This window comes from Parasteatoda tepidariorum, chromosome X1 (assembly GCF_043381705.1).
Source record: "Parasteatoda tepidariorum isolate YZ-2023 chromosome X1, CAS_Ptep_4.0, whole genome shotgun sequence".
NCBI lineage: Eukaryota > Metazoa > Arthropoda > Arachnida > Araneae > Theridiidae > Parasteatoda > Parasteatoda tepidariorum.
Genome location: NC_092214.1, coordinates 80643977 through 80670336, shown reverse-complemented (window position 1 = coordinate 80670336; position 26360 = coordinate 80643977). Strand labels below are relative to the sequence as shown.

At 28.1% G+C, this 26360-nt stretch overlaps 1 protein-coding gene across 1 annotated transcript in view; it reads left to right on the top strand.

Annotated features, from left to right (window-relative positions):
• LOC107445468 (probable elongation factor 1-delta) overlaps positions 1-26360 on the top strand; it is a gene marked incomplete at its 5' end in the record, with an annotated part of 71948 nt that overhangs the window by 11297 nt on the left and 34291 nt on the right. The window contains 4 exon segments of the mRNA XM_016059859.3: positions 10090-10247; positions 18781-18849; positions 24807-24888; positions 25538-25617. Of these exon segments, the coding sequence (XP_015915345.3) occupies positions 10090-10247; positions 18781-18849; positions 24807-24888; positions 25538-25617 (389 nt within the window).

Below are 26360 nucleotides of genomic sequence, written 5' to 3'. Positions count from 1 at the left end.
AGAGTTAATGCTTATTTTGACATATATATATATATTACTGCATGTATAATCACTAAAAATAAAAATAAACTCATTAAATGCATAATTTTTATTTAGTTCAGAATATGTTGTCACAATCTTAATTATACGGAAAATTTGTGAATTACGTTGAATTTATTATTATGAAAAATTTATTGTGCAAAATTTATTATTGGTTAATAATTTTTTTCATTACAGATTAGAAACTCTTCGATACTATTCTGATATTTTGTAATTTAAACTGATATTATTTAATAAGTGGATGTAAAGGTTTCCTGTTAATCTGTTGCGTTAGGATAAAATTTTCATTATTTACTAAATTTCAGTTGTCATATATTTTTTTTTAGAGATTTCTTCACAAGGTCTATGCATATAATAGCTAAAGAAAAAGGGGTCTCGACTCTGCTTTAAATATATATGAAATTAAGTAGACAAAAAAATATTTGAGCTGATTCAAATCATTCTTAGAAAGTACTGAATTTTTTTTTTATTTTTTAAATTAACAATTTCAGTAATTTTTATGATAATTTAAAGGTTTGTTGACATTTGTTTTAATTTTATAAAACTGTTACATATATCGCTACTTTTGATTATGCAATGAAGTATTATCATTAAAAATTTGTCAATATCATAAGTAACTTCACTTGCAATAAGATCCCAAGAAGGGAAAGTTAGTAATAAAAAGATTTTTTAATTTTCTAAAAAATAGTTAAACTTAAAGTTACACATACACATTTATACTAGATAGTTTGAATGATTAATTACTCTCAGCTAGAGTCTCGTCCGGAAAATAATCTGGTCACATTTTTTTCTAAATAATGTCATCAAAATTCATTTACAAATGCCTGATAAAAAATTTTGTAGTTGATTTTTTTATTTATTTTTAAGAATTAGGTAGTAACAAAAATTAATAAAATATCTTGTAAATTCTATGTAATTGTAGTTTCACTGCACTACTTGTAACTTTGCCCATACATTGTTAAACTAGACACCGGATGCGATTAGACATTATTTAGAAAAAAATGTGACCAGACTATTTTCCGGACGAGACTTTAAATTTTTCCTGATGGGGGGGCTGGCCATGGCCGACAGGGGTGCAATTGCCCCCCTGACCCCCTACTGGAGCCGCCCTTGTTAAGTTACCAACGAAAAATAAAGATGAGAAACAGAATTAGAAAAGCCACAGTAACCAAGATTAAAAAAAAGGATGAAAAACAAGAAAAATCACAGTGGCAGAGATAAGCAAATCAGGATAAAATGCATTTCCACATGCTACAGAGAGGTGGGGAGGAGCTAAATATCACTAACAAGGGAATTAACATTCATATGAATAAAACAAGATTCCAGGGAATCAAGATGAGCTGATGTGGACTGAGATGGAAATAATTTTGACACTGTTGAAATTGAACTCATGCCTAAGATTCTAATAATATGTAGCAATTGATGATTTCTCGTATTCTTGATAACGGACATATCTATCGTGTTTCTTAAGTCTAAATTGAAAATCAATAGAGTATGATATAGTAATAGAGGGAGAAAAGAGTTTTTATGTATTTCTCTTACATGCAGGGCCGGATTAAGACCTCTTGAGGCCCTAAGCACTGAAAATATTTTGGTGCCCCCCCCCCTCTAACAGTTAAAAATATATAGTATTAAGTCACGTGTTAAGTCACGTTAATTCAAAATATAAAATAAAAATTTTTTGCAAAAAAAAAAAATATTTATTCAAATTAAATCAACAAAAAAAAATAATATAATCAATTGAAAACTTTTCAATTAATATTAAAAAAATAACTTATGTTTGTGTGTATGTACAATGTGCAAAAAAGCAAACACTTTGAATAACTTATGAACGAAAGTTTGAACTCTTAGACTCAAAATACTCTAAAACTCAAAATACTTTAAATTAGACACGTACTTTTTCTAAAATAAGCATACCTTTTTTTCCAATTGATTCGAATTCTTTACTCTCGAAATAAATAGCCATATCTCGAGAATTTTTCAAACGAACTAAAAAGTTTTTGCACACAATAATAAAATTCATTTACCTAAAAATAGTTCCTTGTTAAAAATAATTTTTAAAAAGTATTAATCATTTTATATTGCTTTATTTATTAAGAGAATAGTCGAAATAACTCTAAATTGAAAATTTAACAAATGTCATTTTAAATGACAAAATACAAAATTTAATGTGCACTAAATCAATCAAATAAACCTGAATTATTCAATTTTAAAAAAGTTATATATTTAACATTTAATTTCTCAAGAACTTATAGACAGATTTCGTTCAAATTTTGTATTTTACCTTTAAATTAATATTCTTTAAAATTATATAAAAATGTGTATATTTTTAAATTCAAAATTGTTCCGACTATTAATAATAAATAATTTTTAAAAAAAACTATTTTTGAGGTTAATGAATTTTATTATGAGGTGCAAAAATTTTTCAATTCGTTTCAAAAGTTCTCGAGACATGGCGAAATGCATAAAAACTGCAATTAAATAAAGGAGCCCAAACTTTCAACCTAAAAAGACTTTTGGGATCTTAATTTCCATATTGTGAATACCATCCATATTTTGAGAGACAAATATCCAAATTCAACAACAACTACATATATATATGTAGGTAGAGTTAGCACGTTTGCCTGATTTCATAACTTAAAAAAATATCTTCTGCACCAACTAATTAGCATATTTTAAGTTTGGCNTTCCTGATGGGGGGGCTGGCCATGGCCGACAGGGGTGCAATTGCCCCCCTGACCCCCTACTGGAGCCGCCCTTGTTAAGTTACCAACGAAAAATAAAGATGAGAAACAGAATTAGAAAAGCCACAGTAACCAAGATTAAAAAAAAGGATGAAAAACAAGAAAAATCACAGTGGCAGAGATAAGCAAATCAGGATAAAATGCATTTCCACATGCTACAGAGAGGTGGGGAGGAGCTAAATATCACTAACAAGGGAATGAACATTCATATGAATAAAACAAGATTCCAGGGAATCAAGATGAGCTGATGTGGACTGAGATGGAAATAATTTTGACACTGTTGAAATTGAACTCATGCCTAAGATTCTAATAATATGTAGCAATTGATGATTTCTCGTATTCTTGATAACGGACATATCTATCGTGTTTCTTAAGTCTAAATTGAAAATCAATAGAGTATGATATAGTAATAGAGGGAGAAAAGAGTTTTTATGTATTTCTCTTACATGGAATGTTCTTTGCCACCAAGTCAAGGTAATTGTCTTGTGGTGTAACTACCACTACGAATATTAAACATCAATTCACTGGTATATAAGACATGCTAACTCGATTCAATCACGAGGTATAGTTCGTTCACCAGGAGTTGGCGCTTGGCTCCACCTCCTCGGACGCAGAGTTTATTTCAGCGGGGGGAAGTAAGAGAAAAGCATTTCCCCGCTTGAAATCGAGATAACCTCTAATGCGCGCAAAGCCTCCACACGGTGTTTTATAGGTAGTCCAATCAGACCACTATGAAGGCAAACCAGTTTACCAAAGATCCCTTTAGTAAAAAATCTAGTAAAAATAATAGAGTGTTAGCAAATATATGTCTAAATTTTTTTTTAATTTTTGAATATGATTAGTTTGTCTTATTTACTTGTCTACCACTACAGATTCAATTCTCAAATATATATGACAAACTCCTCTCTGTCACTTTTAAAATAGAATTTGGTTTCATGCTCTCTAACTGTTCACTTTTTAAACAGTCTGCACAGACTACTTATAAGATACCGTGTGGAGGCTAAACACAAACAGTGAATTCTTTTTCAGTCACTTACTTCGCTTTATCATCAGCTATTATACCTTTCGTTATTCTAGCTAACTTATGTTTAAAAACTTTTTCCTAGCAAAATATTTCAAAAAAGAGCAAACTATTCAATAAAAAGAGAGAAATATCAACAAGTTTATGAAATTAAATGCACAGGTTCAAAATATGCACATGAAGATCGCGAAATAAATATTTTTGTCATACGATCAAATAGCAGCAGCCTTGTTCACATCCTTCTCCCCAAAATAGCGAAATAGTATCATCCGATACCACGTGATGAAGGCGGAGTCAAGTGCCAACTCCAGGTGAACGAACTATACCTATTGACAGAAGAAGGTTGGTACAGTCGATAACTCCGCCCCCCACATTGGTGACCTCCGGACGTGATTTGTACACGCAGTAACGCCCACTTCGTTGGATGATCCGCATTGAACAATTGACTTGCTACTTGTGACTGCAACACAATCCCAGGGTGCGTACAGACTCCTTATACTCCTTAGAAACTCCTTGGAAATAAAAAAGTCTCCAAGGAGTACTTGGAACTACTTAGATTTCCAAATTAGTCCTTAGAAACTCCTTAGATTATTGCTTTGCATAGATGAACTTACGAAGTCCGCTGATGAATTTGCTGTCCAAGCTGGGAAACTAAATGATATGCAGTGGTGAAAGTGCTGCGCCAATTGTGGAAACATGCTCCAAATTGAAGTAGTTGGCTTAAATTGCTCCAAAAAGGATATTTTCTCCTGGGTATTGTGAAGTGACAATTTTGCGGCAACCAAGCTACTGCCATGTGGGTTGCTCTGGATTCAATGGGAAGGGATTCTGGATTCAATGGCAAGATATTCTCAATTTCAGGCTTCATTTTCCACTCTCTGAAATGGAACCGAAACTTCTCTCGAATTTTCGGGGACCAACTAAACATTGCCAAATTTTAATAGCAAGAGAAAATTTATCTTGTTAATTTCATAGTTATTGAAGTGCTATCAACTTTGTCAATGGCAAGCTAAGGGCCTTCTTGCGCTATTCTATTTATAGATTAGTACCATGATCTTTGAATTAATTTGAGGGACCATTCACTAAGTACATATTTTCATGTTGATCCTCAGAGCAGTCAAGAATCACAAAGCTTTATAACTTCAAAATTTCCATCTCCCCTTTATTCATTTAATTTAATAAAGATAAAAATTAATTGAGTTTCTTAAACGCAATTTTTTATATGAGGGACCATCCACTAATTGCATATTGTATTTAAACATTGATTTTACATAAGTGATTTTTTTTAAAGAATATTTTTCTGTTTTTTACTTATTGCATTTTATTATTGTATTATTACTTTCAAAATTTTCGGTGCACTTAATTTGTTCAACGAAAAAACTTAATGATATTTAGAGGCAAGCATGAAGAGAAGGGCTTTCAATATTTTAAATGCAGCAAAAAATCTTATGTTCTTCAGATTTGTCATTCAAAAATACTTTAATTCATCTCTTAATGATTTAAATATGATCTTTAATTTAAAACAATTGATATAAATTTTTTTAATTATCTCAGATTTGTGAAATATTATGATTGCGGGGACAATATAATAATTTACTTCTGGCAAATTTTTTTTAGCTTCAATACTCATTGAATTTGCATTTAAAAATTATTTAATTATTTTTAATCATTTCATTAATGAAATACTGTACAAGGTAACCAATTTTAATAAAAATTTATTAGGGGCCATTCACTAATTTGCATTTGTAATAAAAATGTATTAAAGTTTTCTTAATTTGATTAATTCTTTACATATTTTTATGAATTCAGTATGATCAATATTAATCTTGTTAATGTTTTGTTGAATATGCTATTACCAATAACATTTATTAAAATTTTAAAGGAAAATACACTTCATAACCTTAAATAATAGTTAAATTAATTAGTCTTGAATTACCTTTTACAGAATTAAATAAAGTAATTATTAATTTAGAAAATAGTATGAGCCACGCTGTATTGAATTTATTAAAATTGCTTTTGTCAAAAGCTCTTTTTTTTAAAGAAATATTTTAGCTATATTAAATTAATTTTTAGGTCTTTTCCAAACTGAGACACCATTGATTCACTTGCTGTATGATGAAATGGTGTCTCTAGTTAAGGCATTGTTAGGGCGTTTCTTAAAGAGTTCTGCTTTTCTTAGTTTGTCAGGAAAGTACTTAAAATCATTGTATGTGGAAAACGCAGATATTTGGCAAAATTCAAATTTAATAGATGTTGGACTAGATACCACAAATGTGATGACATCCTTATCTTCAGAAATTTTTTTTATGTATTTAGGTGTCAGGTCTATGGCATGTGCAAAAAAGTTATTAAAAGCATTGCCTCTTTAAAATAGGTTACTGTTCCATCTTAAAGTGTTGCATCCTGTAATGAGAATGGAAGACACTTCTATTAAGGCATCTTTGTTACTAGATGAATGAACGAGGTTACATAGAAAACCAGAAGGTTATTCTTCTGACTGAAATGATTATGCACCAATTGATTTGTTTTGGAAAAGCTATTTTGTGAAGAAAGAAAATTTGAGAAATATCAAATATCCTCTTTTAGCAAAGCTTTTTAAATTTCTTTTGTGCATACCACATGGGAATGCCGATGTTGAAAGAAGTTTTAGTGTGATCAAAAAGCTACTTGACAATAGGGCAAGTTTAAATTCACACAGTATTAATGGTTTGAGACAAGTTGTGTCACATATCAACAAAATAGGGGGTTTAAATAACTTTAAAGTTGACAAAGATATGATTACAGTGGCTCGTGCAGCATTTAAAAATTATTCTGCTCGATTAGAGGTTGAGGAAAAAGAAAGTGAAAAGAATGTGAAAACACTAAAACTGAGGAAAGCAGATTGAAAGCTGCTGAAATTGATTTGCAAAAAAAAAATTGAAGGCTTCTCAGGATCTCTTAGCCACAGCTAAAAAAAATATTAAAGATGGGTTACATAATAAAGACATGTTGATTATAGAAAGCAAACAAATCCTCTTATCTGAGGAAAAGTCGAGGATAGCAGAATATTTAACAGCATTGGAAGATACCAAATAGAAACTTAATTTTTTAATGCAGGGACCTTCATAAAAATGGAAAAAAAATAAGACTTGTTATTAATGAACAAAATTGAAAATTCTTGTTTTAATTCTTTTTATTACATATGTTCCAAATCTTCGTTTCGCTGCTCCAAAATTGCTTTTTTGTTGCTCCAAAGCCATGTTTAGCCTTTTGTACCACTGAATATGACTTAGCTGTCAAAATCTAGCAGTTTAAAAAAACTTTTAAAAGAATAAAAATTGAATTGCAAGAGTTAGAAGAAGAAAAGTCACAGCAAATAATTTTACATGTTACAAGCAAACTTAATTGATTTGCTGTGATTTTTTTTTGTTTTTTGTATAAAATGCCTTAGATTTTCTTATGTATTCAAATTTAAAAATATAGATTGGTAGGTTTTTATGTCAATCCTTAACACCTGTACTTTAACAAGATTTATTAAAATATTTGAAATTGGAAAATGTATTTATGTGTCAAAGTGATAACTTAATTTATTTTTCTTGACGAAGTTTGACAAAGTCAAAATTTATTTCAAAAGGGATAGAAATTAAATTCAAAATGTACATTTTTGCAAGTTCCTTATAATAACTGCTTTTTAATTTTTTAAAAAAACTATCTTTTACACAAAGTTTTTAAATTTTTGATAAGTCCTTAAAATTTTGGACTCCTTGGATTTCTTCTTCTGATCTTTGTATGAACCCTGAATCCTCACGCTGTTGCTACTCAGTCACGTCTCGATTAAACACAGCTTCTGCCTGCATAACCTCGACTGTTAATGGCAACACAGGAGCGACTACGACTGTGAAGTTAATACACCTCTCACATTCAGCACTCTTTAAAACCCGGTGACTCCNCTCCCGGTCTTTCACAAGTACAGCAACTAGTGAGATCCGTTCATCGAATTCTGTCCCTGATAAAATTCTGGTGGGGGAGTATTGTCGCGTAACTACCACTACGAATATTAAACATCAATTCACTGGTATATAAGACATGCTAACTCGATTCAGTCATGAGGTACCTTTTGATAGATGAAGGTTGGCATGGTTGATAACTCCGCCCCCACAAATTTTACAATTTTATGGGCATAACTATTTCAAAGTTCGTTCAAAACGGGTCATGATATTTTTAGATAGAATACGTGGATGCAAAAAATTTACTTAAAACTTCATTTGCAAAACATTTAAATGATTCAAAAGCCAATTGATGTATATGAAAATAACATTTTATATCAAAATGTTCTTTAAATGTTTTGTTAAATGTGCATGAAATTTCAAATTTTTATTAACAAATAATTTTTGCATTATGAGAGTAAGAAGCGTAGAAATTTTTTGAAATAGCGGATACTGCTACAACTATTTTTCTTTATTACAGAAGTAATTTTTACGCTTACAATGTATGGTAAATTGCACCATACAGTACAAAATACATCGATAACAGAAAAAAAAAATTAGATTTAAATTTACATTAAAAGGAATCTGCACATTATGGTATCAATATTAGAGATTTTAGATTCTTAGAAACACACTTAAAAAAAAATTATGTGAGAAAAAAATTTAAAATATAAAATTCGTTTTAATTTAAATATTTTGAATTAATTTGTTTGAGCCCCCCTGTCGGGGGGGAGACTTTACGCAGAGTCTGGCGACATTCTTGTAACTTAACGTTTTATAATTCAAATCACTTTTGTTTCTTCTCATTCACATCTGGCAAGTCTTGAAAATTGGTGTCTATTTTTGGGCTCTTGAAACATGTTAACTGTTATTTCCTATTTATATACAGTGAAACCTCCGTTAAGCGGACATTCATTGGACCAAAAAATTTGTCCGTTTATGAGAGTTGTCCGTTTACGGGAAGGGTACCCTAATAACGAAATTTAACACCGTAAATTGTTTTTAGAATGTTCTAAAAAATGTAGAAACAATTAAATAATATCTACAAGGATACTGTAAATATCTACAAGAATATTTATTTAAACAATAAGAAAGATAAAAAAGAATATATAAAGAAGTTTGATATAAATACATAATTCTGGATGTAGCTACAGATAAATAAATATAATTTTCCTATTAGCATAGATACTCAAGTTAGACATATGATACCAAATAGGAGCGTACTGTCCTCAGTCCGTTTCAATTATTAGGTTCACATCCCCTTACACCTACTTATCATTTGATAGGGAACATGGTTAATACCTTCTTGGAAAATAAACCTCCCATGATTCACAGAAAAAAAAGTAATGCATACCTGTAAGTCATGAGGACCTATGGAGATGATTATTCACAATTGATCAGCTATCAAGTGTCTGAATAAATGTTTCATTTATATAAACACCTCAAAGATTATACTTCTGTTCTCTTTTTTTTACCCCAGTTGTGTTAAATACAGTCTTCAAATTGATAAGAAAATTAAAGAAATTTTCAATGGGGAAGAAGCATTGAGAGAAGTCATTTCAACTTGAGGGGTCTCATAACCTGTGTGGTCCAGATGAAAAGATCAAAAGATGCCGATGTCAGAATTATTTCAGGAGTGCAGTACCATTTTCTCTCCTTTCTTTACAAAGATAAGGCAAGGTGACAGGAGAAAGATTGATTTTTCGGTGGTGAAATAGCTTAACAATATTTTTAGTTATGGATAAGGCAAAAAGTTTTATTTACATGCTTTAAAAATGGTGAAAAGTTGCATTTTTTTAGCTTGCAATTTATTTAGAAAAAGTAGTGTCCGGTTTGTAGAGATAAAAAACAACGTTTCAGGACCAAAATGACTGTCCGCGTCCGGTTACGGGAGTGTCCGCTTTGCGGAGAATGTACGTAATGGTTTATTCATAGAAGATTCCCGGGGCATTAAAAATATGCCCGTATTGAGAGGTGTCCGTTTTGCAGGAGTGTCCATAACAGGAGGTTTCACTGTATTTTTGAAACAAATGAAGTTTTCTGTCTGATAATATCTTACAGCTTCAGTTTCTTGATCATTTAGTTAAATATCATATACTCAATGGATAACACTTATTCTTCTGTTTAAGATAGGTTCTGAAATATGTTACTCATCATAATTTGCATTTTATATAGTATTTGTCCAGTTTATTTATGGTTGAAATAAATTAAAAAAGTTGTTACTAATGAAATAGATCTCATGTTTGTATGTTAATAGTACTGCTTCAAAATGTTTTTGCTTTGTTATTAAATAAAATAAGCTTTTGTTTTTCTTTGTTAGGCTTAACATCTGTGCTGAAACATGAGACCATATGGATGGATGCACATAGGTATCAAGATGCTGAAAGACAGTACCAGGAATATTGTGCTAAACGTTCAAGCAGTGATGTGTCATCAGTAAAGTCCCATGTTAGGTCCCACCATGCGTCTCATGTTGAAGTAAACATTTGATGCTGTTTGAAATTAAATTATATTCAATTCTTTAGTTAATTTTAAATTCAATAAACTTTTTATTTAAAGTTTCAGATAATGAAATTTATTCTTTAATTTAAACTACCTATGCATAACAAAATGTATTGTTAAAAGGTTATCTTGTAGTGGATTGGCCAAATTGTGTCGTCGACTGAATTAGAGTTTTTGTTGCTTTTATAATTTTTTTATGAATCTCTTTAATTTAAAAAGAAATAGTTTAAAAGTTTTGAAAGATTTTGTTTAAAACTTTGTATGAAATATAAGTTTTATGAAATGATATATTTTTTTGACCTAGTTTTAGTAAATTCTTCAAAAGTTAATTGTTCAACTTTGTTATAGTTATTTGTTTAATTATTTTTCAGTTTCATATTAATTAGAAAATATTGAATTCATTCATTAGGTTTAATTTTATTCACTCAATATTAGGGAAATTTTATAAGCTTGAATAATTATTTAGAAAAAACGTTATTTTCACCAGATTTCTGCTTCTAGGCGAAATTTCACCATGCATAATTTTTAGGTACACTGGCCACTTCTAATCTCATTACATAATAAAATCACCCACTTTTTAAAATGAAATTTTCTAAATAACATAAATCATAAAAAAAATTTACTTGTCTGAGGGACCAGTAAGTGTTAATATGATAGACAATATCACTGATTCACTCGAAATTTAGCATTAAACATATTTTACAGTGCATAGAAATAAAGATGGAGCACTCTGCTGAATAACTTAATCTAGTGATGCAATTTTCGTGTTCTAAGCCTCAAACAGGGTTCCCATGGTCCTTAAAAGTCCTTAAAAAGTGTTTAATTTTTATTTTGGAAAATAAGGCCCCTTAAAAGTACTTAATTTTGGTTCAAGGTTTTTAAAAGTCCTTAATTTTTTAGCATCACTATGGTTGATAGCAACAATTTTTCTGTTGAATTTTTTAAAACAAAAAAGAGTTCTTTTATCACTTAGAATTAGACCATGCATCGAGGGTAAAGCATTTTAGAGAGACAAAAATTAATGTGTGTAGGGGGGGGGGTACAGACAAGGGAAGAAAACATGTTGTTTTATTAATATATTGGCTTTTTCCTTAATATATTCTGCCCTTTGCCTAGAATGATACTCTATGAGAACAGAGAAGCATTCTAAAAGAAAAGAATAGTGTGGACAAGGAAGAACTGCACATGGAAGAGAGTGTTTTTTTTGGGGGGGGGGGGGCAGTTTTTAGGACCCACACTAACTTTCAAAATTGACAGAATTCAGGAAATTCAGTTCTACTGGTTATGCATCTGCTTATAGGAATTAAGTAAAACGTTTAGAAAATCAAAAAGTATAGGAATTAAGTAAACACTAAGAAGTATCAGGGAAAATTTATTTTTTTAAAGGGAATCCATAATGAAAACTATTTCTTAAAATCTCGAATTAAATAAATTTGCATAATATTTCAATATGTAGTAAGTAACTGCAAATTTATAGAAAGCATAAAATTTTTTGAAATTCATGATAGTATTAAAAATTAAACAGATTTGTAAGAGACAGGGTTTGAAGAATCTTAGCCCACCTAGGTTTTTCATCAAGAACTTTGAGTTTATTGATGAAAGCCAAGTGTTTTTTCAGAAATACTTAATTTTTTTTCCTGAGTACTAAATAAGAAAGCATGAATTGCTTCTAACAAGAAAGTTAAATATTTGGTAACTATTTATAATTTGTTTTGTTGCAATGTAAATTTTTTTTTTTTTAAAGTTTTAGATTGTTGCGCTATTATTTTTATTTCTTAAGAATATGCAGATTTGCCTGGTAATTCTTTGGCGAGCCTGTTAATTAATGCGATTGTATCAGTGCTTACATTATTATAAAATTGTTTTTTTTTTTTTTTTTTTTTTTTTTTTTTTAAGAAGGTAAATAATTTGCACTGTCACTGGTGGCGTATGCATATTCAATGATAGACATAAACAATCACTATTTTCTGAAGTCCTTAAATTTTCAAAAAAGTCCTTAATTTCTTCAAAAAAAAGGTCCTTAAAAGTGCTTAATTTTTCCTTTGTTGAAAGAGTGGGAACCCTGTCAAACCTTATTGGTTAGAGAGCTTGATCTTAAATATGAGAAATAGTTGGTATGGACTATATTTTAAGTTACAAAATTAGTTTTTTTTTTACGCATTTGAATTCCAAACACATGGTGGGTGGATAGATGGGTAGTAACAAACTGGGAAATATGGTTCGATAGTTTGGTCAAGAGAGTGGCTAAAAGTTAAGACCCCTTACTGTTAATTTTACTTTTTGCATATTTTGCCAAATTTAAGAACTTGACTAGGTGAAATGAAAATTTTTTTGCACACCATTATAATTGCAGGGCTGCCATTGGAGACTAAAAAGGCGACTAAAACGACTATTTTAAAGCAATAGCTACTATGGCGACTATTTTAGTAGAAATATGAGTAATAACAACTAATTTGCAATGAGTTGCATAAAATCGGCGACTTTTTTAAGCCAATCAGCGACTATAATCAAGAATAGCTTCATGAGTTTCCCCCTTCCCCCACTTTTTTTGCCTCGCTTTCGTTTTATCCTAACTTTATTCTTCCTCACTGTTTGTTGTCAAAAGCAAGACAGACATGATTAACCAATCAGACTGATAGAATTTGAATTCGTACGACGTGAATGCTCCTGCTTCAGAAAGGTATTGTAATATCTCTGAGGGTTATGTTTTCCCCCCTCTTTTAATTTGAATAAAGTAGCAAAATTAAAAAAATTGTCTTTAATTACTCAAAATGTGTAGTTAATTTTTTTAGAGCGATTTATAATAGAAGAAAAGGTACATGGTGATATTCGTTTTGTCGAGTTGTGATCATAATTTTTTTGATAAGCATTAAATTTGGAAATGTATCGTTATGAAAAATAAACGAAATAAAATTGAAATGAATTAAATTGCACTACCTATTTCTTTTTTTTTTTAAATGTCTAAAAGTGCTTAATTTTCCCTTTTCGAATATGAGATTTTTTTTCGTTACTATGTCGATTTTTGCTGCTTGTGCTACTTACAGAAGCGTGCTTTTGCAATCATAATTGTGCCTATATGATTTTCCTTTCATATTATTGTTCAAAATTATTTAAGTACTTTTAGAATGCAGATTTTGTTTATTATATGAATATGCTATATACAAATTTTTATTTTATAGTAAGGTTAAAAAAATTTATGTATGAGAGTAATTGTTATTTCTACTTCATTTTTTTATAATGCCTAAAGTTTTAGACCCTAGCTTTTTTTTTACAAATGTTTTTTCTTTAATTACAACCATTGTTTCTTATATGATATCTGAAGCTTTATGCCTCATAAAGAGTAAAACTAAAAATAGATATTTTTAAAATGTTTAAAAATTCTACAGCAGTTCCCTAATCATTCCTCTATCTATGTATTGTTGGCAAATCCACAAATAAATGTACATTTTTTATAAATATGAGTATCTAACTGCATATTATTTGAATTTTATACTATTAAAGCACAAATAATTAAAATTATGTTAGAGGAGGATATGATGTTAGCAACTATTTTATATATCTTGGAGACTATTTAGGAGACTTTTTTTCATATATGATGCAACTAAAGCAACTATTTTTCTTGTTTTCATCCAGTGGCAGCCCTGTAATCGTTTAGTCAAAAATAATCCATGCTAGAAATAATTTTTAATAATTATTTCTTATATCATTTTAAAGAATGTAATTTTAAATGGTAAAATACAAAATTTGAACACAAATAGTTGAACATTTTTAAAAAAATCTCAGACCATTAACATTAGTTTAATGGTAGTCTGAAAGGAGTTCTAATGGTCCCTGTCCAGTAGACCATCCATGATTTTGAACGCGCTTAATCTAAATCATTACAATATTATTAAAGCACGTTGAAATCATATTTTCATGAAATTATTATCACAATTTATTAATCAGTTTTTCTGGTCAGTTGGATAATTTAAAAGAATATTTTTTCTTGTTACAGTTACTCTTGGCATTAAAATTTTCCTTATCAGTATTATTATTTTTATTTGTATAAGAGTCAAAATCAAACCTCGCCTAGAGTAAACCTTGGTTATAAGAATATAATAAAGTTAAGTAAACTATAATCTCTATAAGTAGCATTAAAAACTGGAGTTATAATATAGTAGCATTAATAACTGAAGTTAATAACAGATAAAAGTCGAACAACTATAACTCCTGGTTTTATGAAATCATATTAAAAAAGAATTCAAAATCTTTTATTCTGATAAAATATTTTACCAATCAGACTAAGTAATGTATTGAGCATGTTTAAGAACTATATGAAGATATCAATGTAGTATTTTGGTTGATATAAAAAATAAGATCAATATTTGGCTACAGCTTGACCAAATACTTAGTTTTTTGGCTAAATCATTCTCTTCATTATGTCATTAGATTTCATGACTAATTTTATAACTTAAATTATAACACCACCAATTATTTAGCTTAATTATCTCTTAAACCATAAAATTGCATTTTAAGATCAAAAGTTAAATGGCTTGTGTCATTGTTTTTCTTTGCGCATTGTTGAGTTATTATTTTTTGTACCTTTTTTTTTTAAATACAGCATAACAAATTGATATGTCATATGAAAATCATTGATTTTATATTTTAATCGTCTCTTTTGCCTTAAAGCAAATCAAGTGAAGAAATGGATAGAAATATTGGGTGTTTCAAAAACATCAATTTTTGTGTTACTGTTTATAAATACGCTATGAAAAAATAGATGTGACGTTGTGGAAAAATAGATTTTCAATTAGATTTTCTTTTAAACCTCAAGACTTTACTAAAAAGTAAGGAATAAATCTAAAAGCTCCAAATATCTGAAAACCTCTAAACCTAAGTCAATTTCCAATTTATTTTTTTTTAAAAGCTTAAAACTATCCAAATAAATTATTTTTTAAAATTTTTTTGCCCTTATTACCAAATTTTCCCTATATAATAGTGAGCAAAACCTTTGTAACCTGTGCATAAACCCTCGTCTTGCTTGTATTAGTCATTTGTCTAGAATTATTAATAAATGCCATTAAGTTATGTATTATAATTTCTCTTAATTGGTAAAATATCGTTAAAAGCTAACCTAAACCTCTGACTATGTGAGAAAGCTAATACACGTTTTTGTAACTAGCTTTGTAAGCATGTATAACAAAATAAATTTGGAAGTGTTTAAATGAGTTTGACGTTAAGTTTCCTAATTGTATATATGTTCTTGTGTATTGATATTGTAAGAAAATATTTTAGCACACATCACTCTGTTTAATGTTAAATTAGTTACAAATTGTAACACATCTCAGTTATTAAATTTCTTTAGATATATGTGATATTTACTGAATAAAATTTTAGTTATTTAAAAGAAATTTAATTATATTTATCTTTGTTTTGATTGTTAACATAGGAAATCTATGAACATCCTGAATAACATGATATATATAAGAATGATAAAAGAAAAAGACTCATCCCCCTCTATATCACCTAAGTTGACCACTAAAGTAATGCACCACAAGTGGACTAGTGACACAGTTTTCACTGTATGCTTTTTGCTCTGTATTCACTAAATAATTGCTAAGATGCTGTTGATGTTCTATGCTGCGTCATAAAAATACATTATCAAAAAATGATTTGTAGTTAAAATACTTACAGATCAGTATATATATTATATATTGATCAGTAACTAAAACAATACAAATTGTAATAAAACATGGTCAGGACTGCCAACTTTCTATGTTTTTAGGAAAAATATCTAGTGGTAGCTAAGTTTATGTTTGACTGTATGATTCATGATTTTTTTTTTGTTAATTAGATTTAAAGATATTTTCCACATCACTACATGCAAATGATACAAAAGTTCGTATGAAATACCACTTTATTCTAGCTCTCTTGTGGTGAGACTTAAAAGTTGGTTCATGGATAGTTGGCAGCCTTGCGGTGTATATACACACTTGCTTTGAAAATAATATGAATTAAACTTACAATACATACAACTTGAATATAAAGTAAAATAATTATTACTTAATTCAGGAGTCAGAGTTGTCCATTTTTTTAAAAAATGTTTTACTTTTTCGTGTTGCCCTTATTTTTCATTTTTCATTACCTGAAACAAATAATCTGATAACTCATTGCAGGTGTAGTTATTAATTTTATTCTTTGACTCTTTTCGTATAATATCAACTAATGACTGTTGCCATAATATCATTTGTGAAAAAATATACTATAAAAAAAGCTGAAATAATTTTTCGACCAAAACTGTAAAAGGCCAAAATTTTACTAAACCTAGTAGCTCATGTTTTTTAACCATATAATTTTATTTTTGTACCAATTATAATTTATTAATTTTGCTGTCATTAAAAAAGAAAGAAGGAATTGGGTAATAAAACTATTAATATGCTAGAAGTACTTATAGAAAACTTTAAAACTTGTGTTAAAATCATTTTAAAAGAAATTTTTTTTTGTAAATTTCAAGATTTTTTTTGAAGTTCTAAATATTCTTTTTTTAAAAGAGGTGCTTTTTTGTTTGTGGTAATTTAAGAAATAAACAGCAGAAATGATTGTATTCTGGGATTTTCATATCATTCTTCCGGGTCTAAAAACTAGAAGCAGGCATTTATTTCGCTAAAATCAAGAATATCACATCGTATCTCAAGACTATTGGTTTTCAGATTTCGGCGAATCAAAAACTTCTAATCCGACAAAATATTGAAACTTCCACTATATCCTGTTAACAAAACGCGTGATTCTTCCGCCAATTTGATTATTTTGATTTGGTGGATTCTTGTCATTTTGAATATTTGAAACTGCACTAATATGACGATTCTTATTTAGATGATTTTAATATCGAACATAGATTTTTGTATTTACCTGATTAAAAAAAACCTGTGTTGTGATTCGTATTCACTAAATTGAAAAATCTTGGTTATAATTCATGTGATTAAAAAATTGAACCTCTCAATTTGTATTAAAGTGTTTTTAAAATCCAATATTGTTATTCAAAATCACACAGTTGTAATATCAAACATGAATTTTCGTATTGATACATGATTTAAAAGCTACGCAATGTGATTCGTATTTGCGCAATCTAAAAATTATGCATCTGTATTCTTATTTACTAGTTCTAAAAATTCGATATCGCGATTTGTCTTTTTGAAGTCCAACATCTGTATTCAAATTCACACAATTTTAAAATCCAATATTGTGATTCATATGCATGCAATTTTAAAATCCTATATTGCAATCTTATTCATGCAATTTTAAAATCCAATATTGTGATTCATGTGCATGCAATGTTAAAATCCAATATTGCAATCATATTCATGCAATTTTAAAATCCAATATTGCTATCATATTCATTCAATTTTAAAATCCAATATTGCTATCATATTCATTCAATTTTAAAACCCAGCATCTTGATTCTTGTAAGAAATAAGCTTTTTCTTGAATTAGTTACTATATAGGTGTGATATTCTTCATTAGTAGGTAATTTAATTATAAATGTTAGCTCAAAAAATTATATTAAGTATGAAATGTATAGTACATAAATTGTTACCTTAATATATATCTTTTGCACATAAAATTTTCAACTTTTTCCCTTTGTGTTTACAATCACCCCTGAAACAGGGTTACTTAAAAAATAAATGATTTAATTACAATAAACAATCAAAATAACTATTTAATAAACAATAAAATAAACAAACCTTAAACTAGATTTATAAAAAGTCAGGGAACTAGAAACTTTAAAAAATAATTCTCTTTCATGAAAAAAAAGGCCATCTTTTAGTAAGGCTAAAACGTATTTCATAATAAAATATAAGGAGGTTGAGATGTTTTATGGAGTTTTCTAGTTATTTTAATGACCATTACTATTATACAAATTATTTTTGAATTGCAATTTGGGTACTAATAAGTTACAATGACAGCAAGAAAAAGCAATTAGTGATCATTAAATTATAAAAATAACTTATTAATAATAAGAAGACTATTTAATTTTTTGTTTCCTTTGCCCATGGAGTGACTGGGTGTAAAAACGTCATTTCTGAAGTCTTTTGAAATGTGCTAACAGTATTAATGCATAAAATTTTCCCCAGCTACTGCACATTAACTTATCCAATACATTTAATGTAGTCCATTTTTTTGCCTACCATCTGTATATGTACATTGGTGTCCAAAAGTTAAACATTACTTTCCACATTTCCACATTGATGAATCATGCCTAACTTCAGGGCACCTTTGTATGTATTTAATATGAAACTTAGTATATTTAAATAATTAACAATTTCTATTTTGAAATTTTATTTATTTTATTAATAATACTAAATTTTAAAAGCTTATTGCTATTAATATTTTTATGTAACCTAATATGTATGTATATTCTTAAATATTTTTCTGTTTTGTTTTAATGTTGCTCTTTCCACTAATATGTAAAAGCATTTGTATTCTAACTAAACTGGCATGGCTTAACATCCCTTTTCTTTCTTCATGTTAGGGGAAGCCAGTATCCTCACTTGTTTCCGACATTGTTAACGCTCGTGAGAAAATTAAAAATATACTCTCAGTGAGTAATTGCTTTGAATGATTATAATGTGTAAAATATTATTTATAAAATGAATTTAGAAATATGAAAATAACTTTTACAACTGTAATTTATTTCATTATGTGATTGAAATATGTTAAGTTCAGTAGCTAATGAGATATTCTGTTATAGAATAAGATAAAGGTGGTTTAAATGCAAAATTCATTGGAAAAGGAATTATTCTGGTAGAAATTTTTTTAAGTACTTTTGTTTCATTGACAAAAAAAGATTAGTTATACTTACATAATATTTCATTTTGTTTTATTGGCAACTTAGCATAATTTTGATAATTAGCACATTATCTAAATTCAAACAATATTTGGCTTGTCATATTAAAAATTTGGTCTTGATAAATTATCAATTATAAATTTGAAGAAGCTGTAATGACATTGCTCAGAATTATTACAATCTTTAACTAAGTTATAAATTATTATAAAATCAAGTTATACTATTAATTTTTAAAAGTTATCAAGCTGATTGATGTGTTTAATCAGTTACAATTTCCTATACAATAATCAGAAATAATTTTCAGGACTAAGTATTCCGAATTTCTTAGTTTTAGAGTTATGCATTTGATTAACTGTCTGGCTGATTAAATCAAAGCTGGGATCAGTGGCATATCTGTAGAATTCATACATTTAACAAAAATAACGTTTCATTATTGTGCAGTGGCACTAGAGGCAATCTAGGATTTCTACATAGATGTTTATTTTTCTGAAACACTTGGACAATTGATTTTTGACAAATTTCAGTTTTAAGTTTTTGTTTATATAATTTATTTCAAAATATATTTTTAATATAAAGTTAAAAAAATAATTGTTGGGCAAAATTTGAAAATTAATTACAATGCTTTTCACATTGAAAATAATGAAATAAAAATAATTTTGTATTACATTAAATTATCTTTTTATTGAAAGCACAAATCAAAGTGAAATATAAATTTTTGAGAGCGTTCAAAGTAGTCAGTAGAATGATAAATATGTAAATAATTTATATTTAAATCTTTCTTCTGTGCAATAAGCAAAAGAAAAATTCAACATCTTTAACCCAGCTGGTCCCTAAAATAAACACATGATTTCATACTAAACTAGATTCAGTGGGGTGCCAGCTCATGGAGAGCCAAGGCCTACAGTGCCCATCTCAGTTTTCTTGACCTTGGGCTCTGGGGTGCAAGAGCAGATGTTCTGGTTGGGTGGTCAGCAGAACGTAGAACCCTCAGTGTTTAGTCCCCAAGCATGCTTGGTACTCATTTTATCAACCCACGGAAGGGATGATAGGCTTGAGTCAACTTTGCCCGGCCCGAGGATCGAACCAAGGACCTGTGGCATTAAAGCTCAAAGCGCTACCACTGAGCCACCAGGCTCATGATTTTATACTATTTAAATATTTTTCATGCAACTTTTTTTTAAAAATTGATACTTATTTACCAGATACAATTAAAATTTTCATGCCTTTTGCTGGAATCTCAGTGTTTACATATTCTAAGCAATGATTACTTATGTTATCTTAATATTATTATTAATATGCCAATTAAAATTTTAATAGGAAATCTTGTATCTGTCACCAGGTAGAGTAACAGAAAATGACATTTTAAAGAACGAAATTCAGGAGGCTTAATTCTAAAAGAATGCTAAAATTTTATTTGGTTTTAACTTATCTATTTGGGTAAATATTATTCATTCAATTAATTATGGTAACATGCATGATATAGTAAAAAAGCACTAAGCATTAAAAAAGCTTTTGCTTCTTAAACCAAATTCAGAACATTCGAAATAGCTGTTTATTTTTCTTTTCTAAACAGTCTTAATTGGTAAACAAATATCACTGTTCATAAATTCTAATTGTGAAGTTTAAAAATAATGTAAATAAGTATGGTAACAGATGTATCAATATTTAGTTTTGAATGATATTTTCTAATTTGACATTTTTTTCATATTTGAAAGTGTACTAATGCTTTTGTTATCAAGAAAAATCATTTAAACTTTCTAATATCTTAGAAATTTTTTTTTTAGACAGCGCTTTTTTTTTTTTAAAAAAAAGCCCCATTACCAACTTCAGTAACAATAAAATATAATGTATTTGATGTGCAGGAAGGCATCTGTGCTGGAAAATCAATGAAATTATTATCAACAGTTGCAGAAATCAAGGAAATTTAATAAAATGAGTCTGAAGAAATCTGGGAAACATTTTTCTAAGTATTTGTGGCCACCCTGTAAATTCTTCATATGCTATTTATATAACTTTTAACTTAGACATAAAAAAAAAATTGAATCAATTTTGTACTTATGTAATAAGTGAATTGATATTTTTTTCTTCCTTTTACAGGTTTGTAGAATAAGTTAAAACTCTTGTATAATTGAGTGTTAACATAAAAACTATTATTTTTTTAAAAAATGATCTGGCTAAATTTCTTTGAACAGTATTTTTAGAAATTGTATCTAACCATTCCTTAGTGTAAATTTGAACACTTTTCATTAAAAATAGTTTTCTTTTAGCTTTTTGAAAGTATTTTTGAATAAATAATCTAGCTTTTACTAGTTTCTAAAATTAAATGTTAGTCTATTCTTGCGTGCTGAAGTAAAATTGCATAAGGCCATAAATGCAAACTTTCAACAACATGCAAATTTTATTTGGCAAGTTGTCAACCCCTCTCAATTATAACTTAAAATTGATTATATTATATAACTTAAAATTGATTATTGCGACATCACATAAAAAATATAAATTTTTTTTTTAAATTCAGTTAAAAATAAGTTTATTATTTAGTTTTATGATCAAGAAGGTGTGGTTTAAGTACTTAAATGTTTATCTAAGCTTATAATTTTCAAAATAAAACTAGGATGCCATTGTTCCTATCTCTTAAATAAACTAATTTTCATATAAACCGTTTCTTACCTATTAAATAATTAATCCTAAGAAATTGAAGCAGTAAGATATTACTTAAAACCTTAATTCGCATAAAAAACATACAAATTGGAAAAAAACAGTCAACATGTTTCAAGCGCTCAAAAATGGGTGCTTATTTTTAGTTTTGCCAAACATCAATGTGAAAAAACAAAAGTGATTTGAAAAATAAATGTACATGTTATATTTCAAATCACTTTTGTTAATCTTTCATGCCTGGCAAGCAGGGTTGGGTTTTTGACGTCAAAAAGTGGTTTTTGACATGACAAGGGTATAATACTGGTTTAAACCGTCAAAAACCCGTCAAAAATGTCAAAATCTAAAGTTTGCCAAGAAAATATATAAACTTCAAAACTACCAACAGTTGCCATGCATTATATTGAAATTTAATTATACTATAGGTAATCAGCAGGTTTTAAAATATTTTTTAATTAAAATTAAGGTAAAATAACAGATTTAAAATCTCAGAAATTTATATTCAAATGCATGTGCAGAAAAATTTTGCACAAAATTTTTTTAAATATTTATATTTTGAAAAAAAAATTTTTTTTTTTGATACTTAAGAAAATTAAAAGTTTATTACTATGCATTTTTGACATATAAGGAACATATAACTAATATTTATAAGGAACTTACAAGTTATGTTGTATAAATACAAACTTGATACAAGTGTATAAAAATTTTTTTTAATGTTATACCGAATATCTTTATTATCCAGTATGTTAATTTGAATTTAAAAGTAGTTATATTTGTGAATAATGATAAATATAATTCATATTGTTTATTATATTTATTTATAATTATTACACTTATCATTTTAAAACAATTTTTACCTCTTAATTTTTTTCCCCCACTTGTATTAAGAATACAAATAATGCATATCTTGAAAGCAAGAAGTAATTATTCAACAGCTGAATATTTAGATATTCAACAAAACTATATAGTATTCAGCAAAATGAAATTCACAAGTATTTGGATAAACTAAATTTTCAGCATAGTAAATGAATAGGCTGAATATACTGTAAATCGACACTAACTACTCTGTGTATTTAACAGAAAGCACTTAAATTTGTATTGTCTTATGTTAAAAAGATTATTAAGAAGATTTAAAAGAATATTAAAAAGATTTTTCTTTAAAAGATGTCTAATGTACAAAACTGCTAATGTTTATCTTTAAAAATGTCTAATTTTTAGTATAATCTATACTATACACTAAATTTGGTTATAAATAAATTTCTTAATAATATCACTGCAGATTTTCAATAACACATGAAAATGAATACATAATATTACAAAAGATGTGAGCTTTCAAAAGTACAAGATTTTGGTTACTATTCAAAATATAAGTGTTTCTTCAAAATTTTAAATTTATTTTTTCTAGAACATATTTAGAAACACTATCCTTTATAAAAAATATATAAATTTTATGTATTAATTAAATTTCACATATGAATATAGGTTTTCGACATTTTTGACAGTGAGGTTTTTGACGTGACGGTTTAAACTATGGTTTAAACTGTCAAAAACTGTCACATGTCAAAAACCTGCCAACTCTGCTGGCAAGTCTTAAAAATGAGTAATTAATTTTGAGCACTTAAAACATGGCGACTGTTATTTCCAATTTGTATATTTTTTAAGCGAAAAAAGTTTTTATTTAGTAATAGTTATTAACCTTTTCCGATTTATTCTGATTCTGTTAGTTATTCTAAAATATGCATTTTTTTTTTTACCTAATTGCTCTTTGACTTGCACTTAAATCTGGTAATTTAACTTATCATTGTTACATAATTTATTCGGTTTGAAAAGAAAGTATATATTTTTTATTACCATTCCAGATAGAAAAAAAAATGACCAAAACAATAATATGGAACTGTTGCTCTGAATTATTCCAAAACCAATGAATGTTGCGGTTTTGAACAACCAAATACTCAAATCACTTTACTGAAATTAGTTTTGTAGGTGCAACTTACTAAAGCTTATTTTTTCTGAAACTATTTAAGTCTATAGTTAAACATTTTGGAGTAAATTCTGAGTTAAAGATTAATGTTCTTTATTTTAAAAAAGCTAAAATCCTGTGCCTTGAATTTAAAATTTTTTTTTATTTAGATATACTTATTAAAAATTGTACTGTGCTTGTGAAATTATTGAAAGTTCTTATTTCTCATCATAAGTTGTATTATTTAAGTCTATTAATTGACAATTAAAAATTGTTATCCAAAATTATACTCACATCAAAAATTAAGGACTAAAATTATAGATCAACTGAAGTAGATGAACCTGAAAAATGACATTTAATTAAAATAAATAAATGAAATCAACAAATGGAAGTAAAAAATTTGCTTTCAAAATATTATTTACCATTAAAATCCATCTAGCCGGATAACTTGTTTTATACTTAGTGTTAAGAATAACTTTAATAACCAGTAAAAAAAGATTTTTTGAGGTTTAACGTGTTCTTTCAATAAGTTCTTATTGAAAAAGAAGAAAATTAAAATTTGTACATAGATACACATAGTTAATTTGATATTTTTAAAAAAATTTTGCTTATAAATATATGTTTTAAGAAAAATATTGTGATTTTTTTAGTGTAGTAAAAACTATTTGTTTCTATTACATCATTCTGAGCAATTATGATTTAACAGAAGGATTTTAGCTCCTCTTATCTTGTAAGAAAATCATTTAATTGCAATTATTAGGTATAAATATATTTTTTGCAATTTAAATAGTCATTTACATTTAAGCATTTAGTTATATAGCTATTAAATTGCACAAATTATGTATTTATATGCAGATTAAACATTGGTGATTTATTCTTTAATCTTTAAATCCTGATATAATTGCAATAGTTTAAAAATAATTATTATAAATGATTTAAATGTTATACTAACGTAAGACCAGTACTTTGTTTTGATACACCTGTTGTAAATGGGAGAAAAAATAGTTTATTTGTTTAAATTTCTAAAAATTTAATTGATTGGTAATTAATCATTATTTTTTTGCATATAGTATTTTATTCACTTAGATTTTTGTTTTAGGGTGATGTTAAAGAAACTAATAATTCTGAAATTGTACAACGATTACAAAAGCTTTCAGATGAAAACAAAGAAATGAGAAAGAGTTAGTATTATTTTTTTTCCTTATTATTGATAACCAGCAAATTTATCCAAATATTTTGTAAAATATTAACATAAACAAATTTTTATAGTTCTTTAGATATTAAAAAATAAACTAAGTAAATTTTGTACATTTCATACATTGATTCGTACAGAGAAATTCCTAATAGTGTGCAAATTAATAATCTTTAATAGATCATTTGTGACAATTATCTGTTTGGAATGAAAATTATTTGGAAAACATATTGTGGATGAAAAATGAAAAGAAAAAAACTTGCTAATTCTAGTTTCAAAATCTTAAGTTTTGTAGTTAGAAGGGGACATAAGAAAGTTCTCCAGGAGGGCATTCTTTAGGTAAATATCAGTCTCACATAGATTCCCCAGTGATCTTTTCTTATTTCTCCACCAATTTATGTAATTTATTACATCATTTGATGTTGAAGTACATGAGGTCTTGAGTACCTGAAATTGCTCAAAGCTTGGTGTACTATAACCAAGCTTGTTTCTTGTTCCTTCAAACTTAATATTTCATCCATCCTGTTTAAAAAATTTGGTCCAATAACAGAATTTTATGTTACATTTCCTGCTTTTTCCTAATCAAGATTTGCTTTCTAGAATTACATTTTAATATAACATATTTCATTGTTTTACAGCAATGTCTGAAATGTCTTCTAAGATTAAGATTCTAGAAGATATTATGAGGGAAATAACTCTTTCAAAAGGTGATATCAAGGTAAGTTGAAACCACTCTTTGTTAACATGAAGAAAACTTTACAACATTTCTCAAATTGTTTAACTTGATTATTTATGCATCATACATAGCTGCCAACTTGGTTTTCTAGTAGACTTTTGGATTTTATTAGTTCATCTTGGTTTAATCAGAAATTTCCTTGGTAATCAGAAATTTCCATATCAGAAAATTATTAAATTGGGAAAGCTCTAAAAAGTTCCTGCACTCATGCCAACTGTTCTGTATTTTCTGAGGTTTTTTCTAAAAACTTGATATTAAATGTTTCAGCCAAGTCTTATTTTCTTCGAAAAATTCCAAATTTCTGATTCAAAATTGACAAAAATGCACTTCGCAACTGCATTTTGGCCTGTGATTGGCCATTTGAATCAAGTGATGAAATTGTCGAATGAACTGCAGTTCAGCTGCATGGCATGTTCAGCTGCATGGCTTCTCAGATGCTTGTTTTTCTATGCATTTTTTCTAAGGAGTGTTTCAAAATGCCTAAAACAGCTGACCGGACTGTACTGGTCGGGGACCTGACCTCACATCAGAAGGGTCCTGGGTTCGAATCGCGGACAAGGCATGCATCTTCTTTCAGTCTCAGTAGTATCTGTTCTTTCTGTGAGAGCAATGTTGGCCCACCTAATACGGTTCCTCTGAAATAGTGTCCAACAAGTCTGCCCTACAGATACCTGAGTGACTATTGTCGAATGAGTGGGCATTGGGGGGAAAAAAAACATGGTCAA